Here is a 9,590-nt window from a genome sequence, read left to right as displayed (position 1 = left end):
TCAAGTTTAATTTAAAAAAAACAAAAAACTTGTCTATAATTTATAATGATTTAAATTAAAATAAATGTTATATATGAAATTCAAATGTTTCTTAAAAAATTTACAGAATATTTCTCAATTATTGAAATATTGACCGATCAATTCTTTGCCTATATATATATTTCGTTTTAAACAAACATTTAAAAAAGAGGATTAAAACAATTATATTTTTACATACATATGAAAATGAATTTTGTTTAATACACGTCATTGGAGCCACTGTTGCGTCACGTATCTCGCAACGTATCGTCGAGAGCAATAATTAGAGCAAGCGCTCGGCTATTAACGAGCAGCCGTGGCGCACAATTAGCACTCCGTACCGCGAGAGATTCCGATTTCTTTCGTGAATGACGCGTCGGATCGGGCGGACAGGTCTCGACGCCTCTGGACTGGTTTCGAACCAGTTCCAGAGCGCACCGATCGAAGCGCTCCAGGCGAGACCGCATTGCTTGCCAAGTATCCAGCCGGCCGATCGCGCCACTTACGTCCAATTTATGCCCGGACGAGGTCTCGCTAAGAAAATCGCTCTCCTCGAGGGGCGAAGTCGATCTCCACTCGATTTCCAACCACCTCGAGCCCCTCCCACAAGTTTCCTATCCTCGCTTCTCGAAACTTGGAATCGTTTTCGATCGACGAAATTTCTCCACCTTCTCCCGCGAAATTTTTCCACCGCGCGTCGCTTTGCTGCTGGGGGAGAGAGAGGGGGAGCGATCGAGAAGTGACAGAGGCCGACAATGATGGATGGATAGCTGGGGAAACTATACTCGAGCGAAGTTGAAGAGCTTGGCTTAAAGCGAGGCGAATTGAAGCGACTTGATTACACTTCGGAAGACTAGTTTTTGGAAGGGAAGATTGAGAAAGATCATCTCGGAGCGGAGGGAAACAACAAGCTCCTCGAGCATCCTCGTTTTCCACGAGATTAGGAAATTTCATATAAGAGAGGCAAGATTAAATGACTGGTCCTGGAGGAGCTTACTTTCTTAGAAGCATTTCTTTAGTGTCTTAATTTAATAATAATTCGTCTCGCTTTTGCGTATCGAGCGATTCGAGAATTGGATAATTTATGTAATAAAGTTTTCATTTGATCGAAAAATATAGATTACCCTTTGATTTCTGTACACATTTCCTCGATCGATTTCCATTTCCTTCGTAATAAATAATATTCTTTATTCAACAAGAATAAAAGGGAAACATGGATTCTTTCTTTCTTTTCTTTTCTTAATTGTAATTACATTTTTCTTTCGAGAAGAAGGATAGCAAACGGAATCGTTCGAACGTGACTAGGAATATTAGATCTTCGCAAGTGAAAGAAGATTTGGAAATCACGCTTTCTTTTTTCTGTTCTTCCTAAGAAGAAAGGAAATTCAGTTGAGATCTCTCCCGCTACGTAATTTACGCGACAATCAATATTGAAATGGCGGGAAAAAGTTGGCCGATACGGACGAGGGAGAGAGGAAGAAACGAGGAGGAGGAGGAGGAGGAGGCTCGTTAAAGTCGTGCGCGGGGCGAACGTAAAAGGAGATTCTCCAAGGATCATCGACGATATCTCCTTGTTAAAACGTGTCCACGTTGCGGGGTAACGAGCCGTCTCCCGATATCGAATCTAGGGATAGTTGCTCGCTCCATTTACCCTCCCTATATCCTTGATTACGGTTGCACCGTATACGGCTGGAAAATATATATATATATATATATATATATATCGAAGGGGAGGCCTTATTCGGCTGTTTTATATTTATTCGCATGAAATACGCTCACCGACCGGATAAATGTAAGCCGGGTTAACCAAGTCCGGCGACGGTTAGCAGCGTTAGGAGACAAAGGGTATCCTTTCTTAGAATCGGGATACCTCATTATCGAGACATTTCTCCTGACCATACCTCGTTTAATAGTGTAACGGTAAATGGTTCGAAAATAGATGAATAGATACGTCGACAGGATACTCTTTTTTTCTCGAATTTTCAATCGAAATCTTTATTTTTTGGGAATATTTTCGAGGATATTGTCAAAATTAGGATACATATCTATTTCTGAGCATAGTTATGTATGATAAATTGTTCGAAAGTTGATGGAAAAATGTTAAATTGACAGGATACTCTTTTTTTCTCGAATTTTCAATCGAAATCTTTACTTTTTGGGAATATTTTTGAGGATATTGTCAAAATTAGGATACATACTTATTTCTGATCCTAGTTCGTATTTATGGTAAATTGTAATGGTAAATTGTTTGTAAATAGATGAATTGAAATCTTTATTTTTTGGGAATACTTCCGAGGATATTGTCAAAATTAGGATACATACCTATTTCTGAGCATAGTTCGTATGTATGGTAAATTGTAATGGTAAATTGTTTGTAAATAGATGAATCGAAATCTTTATTTTTTGGGAATACTTCTGAGGATATTATCAAAATTAAGATACTATTTTTGAGCATAGTTCGTATGTAAGGTAAATTGTAATGGTAAATTTAAAAATAGATGAATCGAAATCTTTATTTTTTGGGAATACTTCTGAGGATATTGTCAAAATTAGGATACTTCATTATCAAGGCACATATTATTTATCACAATTGGTATAATAATGATAAATTATTTGAAGATCGATGAAAAATTTCAGATACATTAACAAGATATCCTTTTTTCGAATTCTCAATCTTTACTTTTCAAAAACACTTACGAGGATATTACTTGTTAAAGTCAGGATATTTCGTTATCAAGATATGCGATCTATGATCTATTTTTGATCATAGTTTGTATAATAATGTAACGATAAATGGTTCGAAAGTTGATGAAAAAAATGTTATTAAATACAACAACAAGATATTCTTTTTTGGAATTCTCAATCAAAATCTTTACTTTTTGGAAAGATTTTCGAGGATATTACTTGTCAAAATCAGGACACCTCATTATCGAGACACTATATCTGCATCATACCGATGAAAAATTTTAAATACACTAAGATATCCTTTCTCTCCAATTCTCAATCGAAATCTTTACTATTCAAAAACACTTTCGAGGATATTGAAAATTAGGACCTTGTCGAGATCATAATTCGTATAATAATATAACGATAAATGGTTCGAAATTTGATATTAGAAGAATTTTCAATTCTTTCAGATCTCTTTCCTTTTTTTTGCGAGCCGAATTCTCGAGAATTCGATCGTTTCAGATTTAACCTTGCCTTAATTGCGCGCCGCTAACTGAAGAAGTCATCCGACCGCTGCTCGAAATCTTCTCCAACAACGTACGAGGATTATTTCGTACCTCTCCTAGAGAACACTTGGACACGTTCAGATCTCTGTTTCTACTCGAGGACTTGTAAATCTTCTCGTTAGATCGTGTCCCCGATGGAGGAGATCCTCGAGAGAACCTGGAAGCAATGTCCTCCGGAGCAAAACGTCGCTATGGCATGTCTGGAAAAAAAGAACGAACAAAGGAACGAAAGCAAAGTTCCAATTTCTCGTTCCACTAGACTAGTGAATTCTTCTGCTCGGATCAAACCATCGAAAAAAAAAAAAAAAGTGACGATATCGTTTCCTTTCCGTGTCCGGTTCTCGTTTCGCGATTATTTCCTTGAATTTTCCCATTTCGTCCCGTTTTATCATCGTTACTTCTCGATAATAAAACACGAATCAAAGAGAGAAAGCTGTTACATCAATGGCGCGACTAAAATCATCGATTCCGCTCCATTGGAAAAAACCTTGATTTCCATTCCCCTCCATTTTCTGCTTCGCTTGGATTCAACGCAGAGTTGATCGCATCAAGCGTGGACGTGGTTTTAATATAATCTGTAATTTTTAGAATATCCTTTTTACTTCTTCCTTAGAACCACAGAACGAAAGTTAGAAAAAAAATTTTATTATCCTCGACGAGAGATTTTCCTCAGAGAGAGAGGATCGAATCGAGGAATCGGTCACGCGAAAGGTTGTTGTTTCGGCCAACCTTTTGCCTCTCCTTTCCCATACCTCTCTTCTCCCCTCCCTTTCACCACCTGCGCGCACGATGCCACGAGCGAATCGTCTCATTAGCCGAGCCCATATACGGCCGGTCAATTAAAATTTTTACCGGCTAGCTAAAATCCAGATAACGAACCGTGTTCTCTTCGTATCTTTCCCTCCTCCCGTATTTTTAAGGAGCGGCCCGACTTTGCGCGGGAAAAATTAGAAACCGAATCGAAAAATTTTCATTTTACTCGAATCATTAAATTCCTCGAAAATTATTTCATAACTTTTGAGATAGATAATTATTTACAAAAAGATTATTTTATCTTTCAATCTCGATCTTCATCACGAAGATGATTTTATTTGGCGTTTTTTGTTAAAAAGTTATTAACGAAAATATTTCTTCAGATTTCTAAAACCTTTAAATTGGCCGACAGTTAGACATTCAATTTCAGAAATTGAGATCGAACAAACAAACAAAAAAATTAATCCAATTTCTAGTTTCATAATTTACACTAAATTCGAATTAATCTTCACGAATAATAATATTCTTCCCTTAAATATTTACTCTAAAATAATTGCACGATCGACAACGTGATCGAGAGAAGAACAATAATACATCTGATTTTTTTTTGGCGGCACCCGTTGTTTTCGTTGTCCGCTTTGATCGCGCGCGTCACTTTCAAATGGAATCGATGCACCGACGCGGGCACCGCACCTCTCCTGCCCGCGGGATCGATTTATTTGCACTGTCCCCGGATATCGGCGGTGATTGCCGCGACCGCGGTCACTGTTTCATGATCGACCGCTTCCATCCAATTCTAAACTGTCAATTGCCGTCCCGTGTTCCGATCCTGCGGCCACTGCAACGTACTTACACGTCCCGCCCAATGTACATTGAATTTAAATTGAGCCACGTGCGCGTCAACGTGTCCCCGTATAATCCCGTCCGCGTTGGCGTTTAATCAGTTTCTTCGAATCCAATTCTCTTCCGCGAAATTTCATCGCTTTTTTCTTCTTTTTTCCATTCGTCGATTTCTTTTTTAATCGAATATATATTTATTTATTTATTAAAAGAGGGAGGGAAGGAGATAGCGATAAAGGCTGCGATTTGGGGAGAAATTTTTGGCGAGAAGCATTGCTCCTCGTTGCTCGACTCGATGGAAACTTTTCGTCGATCGTCGACCACGGCTAGTTCTGGCTGACGGTTTGAATATTCATGCGGACAGGTCGACGGCGCGACGAGGATTTATATTCATGAAAATTCTAAACGTTTCGCGCAGCGGAACTAAGCGGCGTCCACGGAGATCCCACGGCCGTGGAGAAAAAGTTTTAGTTGCGAAGATTTAGATTCCGAGTATTCCGTGATTCCATTTCTCAGGTGAAAATCGATCTCTTTCGAGAAGAATTCGAATTTGCGCAGGAATTTGTTCGATAGATCAAGGAGTTGGCTATGCAATTTGAGAAAGCTGCACCAGAATTATAAATCCATTTTTCAACAAAGATTACGAAAAAATCGAATGTTTTAATTCGAATTTGCGCAGGAATTTGTTCGAAAGATCGTGAATTCGAGAATTTGAGAAAATTATACGAATTATAAATCCATTTTTCAATAAAGATCACAAAAATCAAATTTATAGAGAAATTAATTCGAAAGATCGCGAATTGGTTATACAATTCGAAAATTTATGAAAATCACACCGGATAACCTATCATCGATGCTGACTACGAGTCCACGAATGAATCCAAATAAGGAAGATAATAAAAATAAAATAATTTGAAAATTTGAAAGAACGATAAACGGAGCAAATTATTACTCGAGTTTATTCCCTGAGTTTATTTGTCTAAAAATTAGGAGAAGCTCGATTTATTGCTCGCGTGTTAGCAGGCTGTTGACAAGCTTGGCATAACTCATCGCGGCGGACGACGGAAAGAAAACAGGTTGGCGAACACGTTCTCAACTCGGAGCTTGGCTCGAATAATCGTGCACGATTATTAATCGACTCGTTCCAAGAAACTAGACGCTTGAAAACTTCCTTTTTTCTTATCCTTCCACCACATCTTTCCATTATTCCTCTACTATTTTTTCCAAAATTTAAATAAAAATGCATACAAATCTCTTAATTGCGAAAAAAAACGCATTTACGTAATTGAATCAGTTCCAGTTAATCATCGTGATTTTCTATTTCACGATCGAAATATACTCCTTTCCGTGACACGTATGAACGAGCAGAGTATCGAGGAAGAAACGATCTCGATCGGTAAGAGTGATTCATGTTCGATGGGTATCGAGGGAACCGATCCGTTAACGGGCCGCAGGACAAAACTCGAGACTATCGTGCAGGATTTACGCCTTTCCCTCGGCGAGTATTAACCGCGATTTTCCGCTTTTGGAGACGCGGAAGTCGTTAGGGAATCGACGATCGTGGATATCGTAGGTGGAAAGAGGAGGTTTCAGAGAAGAACGCAAATCTCAATGCTCTTCGATCCGTTTCGTTAATCAATCTGAAAATGGCCACGTTCCGCGAAACGAATCCGAGAGAGAAAGTCACCGAGTTGACGTTTAACATTCGTACGTATCGAATGACCATACGAAATCCAATGAATCTCCAATGATTTAGACTTCTTTTTTTTAAACAAAAAATTTAAAGAAAAGCGCGTGACAAGTGAGAAGAAATTTTTTAATTTCGAACAATCCGTCAGTGAAATTACAAATAAAAAAAAATTATTTTAATTATTTGTATGAACAAATGTTATTCGAGTATTTTAATAAATAAATTCCTTAAAAGTAACTTTATTTTTTCAATAGATTAATGTCCAACTTTTAGTTTCATCATCGTGATTCTCTACTTCGCGACACACTTTTCACACGATGGAAGAAAAACGAATCGTATAATCGTATCTCAGAAAGAGTTCATGTATTCGTTCGTTTTCATTCTCGACGCAACGTCGACACTCGAATCGATCAATTTCCTTCTAATCCGAATTTCTCTCCTTGTGCTCAGTACGTGTTCGTGGTGATGCTGGTGTTCGTGCTGGAGGCGGGTGTCGGTGCCTTGGCGCGTCTCTACGAGGAACAAGTCAGTCCTGAATTGAAGATGAACCTTAATCGCACCTTCCTCGAGAACTACGCCGTGAGGCGCAGGGAAACTTCGGCGATCGACCAGATGCAGATAGAGGTGAGTAGTCGAGACAAATCGAAACGATCAAAATCATCCAATAATATTTCGCGAATATGAATTTATTAAATTCACGTGTCCCTTTGTTTATCCGCAAAACGTAATTCTCTAAAGCTTCTTCTTCGTTCAAACGTATTCCCCCGATCGATCCTTCTCTTTAGAAACGAAACGTTTCAGCGAAGATATATCATTGTTTACAATACAAGTTCACCGAAGAGACTGTTTTTGTTTTTACTCTTTCTTTCTTCTCTCTCTTTCTCTTTCTATCTCTCAACGTAACCGAGAACGTCGTTAACTTAGGTCGTACGAGTTTGGCCTTACATGGCCACGATATCGCCTCACCCATTTTTCTCTCTACGTACGCCACCACTCCTGTTACTTGTCCGCTACGTTTACAAAGGCAAATCATCGTTATCGCGACGGAACGGTTCGTCCTTTTTGCGAATCGATCCGCGACTGAAGAACCGCTGCTCCTTACATCCGTCCATTTTTCTCCCCTCTTTTTCCCAACTCTCCTCCTTCTCCTCTTCCTCCCTACCTCCCGTTCCTCCTGCGCGAGAGAGAATTCCGAGGTTTCCTCTCTTTTGCAACGGTAGGAAAAATATATAGTTCGGTTGTTTGTTTTATACGGTGAATGTTTCACAGTTCAAATGCTGCGGTGCCCTGAGATTCGAGGACTGGATGGTGAGCGAGTGGCACAAGGACGAGAATGTCCTCAAGAATGGGAGCCTCGTGCCGGATAGCTGTTGCAAGACACCGACCTTCCTCTGCGGAAGGAGGGATCATCCGTCTAACATCCATTACACGGTACCGATCGACTTTCACCCGCCAATATCTTTGCCAATATTATCATTACATTATATAAACTTGAAAGCTCGAAAGATCGAATATCGATGAAATAAAATCGATCCACGAGAGAGATCAATAAAGATTCAATTCAATATCCCATTCAGGGTTGTATCTACAAGTTTCTCGAGACGACGAAGGATCACCTGATCATCCTCGGGGCTGTTGGCCTGGGATTGTCGGTCCTCGAGCTGTTCGGCATCGTGCTCGGCTCGTGCCTCTACATAAAGCTCAGGCACGACTTCGACGACTGAGAACTGGTGCAAACACAGGAGAGCAACAATAACGGCCGTTCCTGGTGCAGATACATGCAGAACGGCGCTGGAGTCGTTTGATCGTTGGGACGGAAGGAAAGAGAAGAGGGAGGGGAGCGGCCGTCGGGAAGGGGTGAGAGGAGAGAGGAATCCTTCTTCGCCGTTCACCATTTCCTACTTTTTTTTCTTTTTCACGTTGAATTTCCCTCCGAGTTCCAGAGGGACTCGTGGAATTTCTATTCGATTCTATCCCTCTCCCGGAGAACGACTGCAAAGAAAAAGAGAGGGAGAGGGGAGAGTAGAAAGAGAAAAATGGAGGGAAAACGGTGTGCGAGGGGAAACGTTCACGAGTCGTCATCGTGACATATGATACTCCTTAGCCACAGGAATCTTTAAAGTCGGAATCCTTTTCTCTCTCTCTCTTTCTTTCTTTTTTTTTTTTTTCGCGTAAAGTATAGCTCGAGATTCGAGACAAAAAAGTGGATGCAGATCGCAGGACGAATTCGACGTAACCAAATGAAATTTAGTTGGAAGAGAAGACGAGTCCACCGATTTCTCCTCTTTTATCTGGATAATGAATCTCGATTAATTCTCGACTACTGCCCGGAATAACTATCCTCCTCCCCTTTTATTACCCATGACAATTTTATAGAGAATATTTTAACGAAACATTTCCATCTTTCGAACTTGTTATTATTCGTATTTTCGTAAGGAGATCGCGCTCTAATCCAAAGTTTTTGTACGCCGTTTCTGTTTTCTCGTGGGGAGGGAACAGAGAGGCATTCCTGTTTTTATACACGGAACGACATCGATCACGATGCCAGCGTTTATACTCGCGGCTAGTGATCTCTTCGATTACGAATCGAATGTTCTTCCTCTCGTACAAATCACGCTGTCTCGTCGAATACTGCCGTAACAAATTCGCACAAATGTTTCTAAAAGTATATATACACAGATTACACGATTACGAGGAGCGAGTTTAGCGTTCTTTAGCTAGTAAAAAAAAAAAAAAAAAAAAAAAGTCACGACGACGTGTTCCAATGGTCGCGATCGAAACACGGCGCTTGTTCTTTGGGGCCAAACGATCCCCATTTGTCGATCAAACGGACCATTTTATCGTCCTGCTTTTTAATCGAATATAAAAACAAAAAAAAATAAATAAAAAGTAAAAAAAAATATCCGAGAAAAGAAAGATCCGATTGTTCGAGCGAAACGATCGTCCTTCTATTCCGTTAAAATCAATCACCACTCACGTCCTCTAGTTTTCTTGTTCTCGTAAAAAGAGAATTTTTATTCGATCAACTGAAACGAATTTAACGGATTTAACGTTTA

At 39.7% G+C, this 9,590-nt stretch overlaps 1 protein-coding gene across 1 annotated transcript in view; it reads left to right on the top strand.

Moving 5' to 3' along the window:
• The window catches only part of LOC102673614 (CD151 antigen-like), a 69,423-nt gene extending 61,138 nt beyond the window's left edge, over window positions 1–8,285 (top strand). The window contains 3 exon segments of the mRNA XM_031512537.1: window positions 6,985–7,158; window positions 7,804–7,965; window positions 8,112–8,285. Coding sequence (XP_031368397.1) covers window positions 6,985–7,158; window positions 7,804–7,965; window positions 8,112–8,258 — 483 coding nt within the window. The 3' untranslated portion in view covers window positions 8,259–8,285.
• Window positions 8,286–9,590: the final 1,305 nt, after the last annotated feature.

This window comes from Apis dorsata, unplaced genomic scaffold (assembly GCF_000469605.1).
Source record: "Apis dorsata unplaced genomic scaffold, Apis dorsata 1.3 scaffold_468, whole genome shotgun sequence".
NCBI classification, from domain to species: domain Eukaryota; kingdom Metazoa; phylum Arthropoda; class Insecta; order Hymenoptera; family Apidae; genus Apis; species Apis dorsata.
The sequence above is the reverse complement of the archived record's forward strand: the minus strand, read 5'-3'. Positions and strand labels throughout refer to the sequence as shown.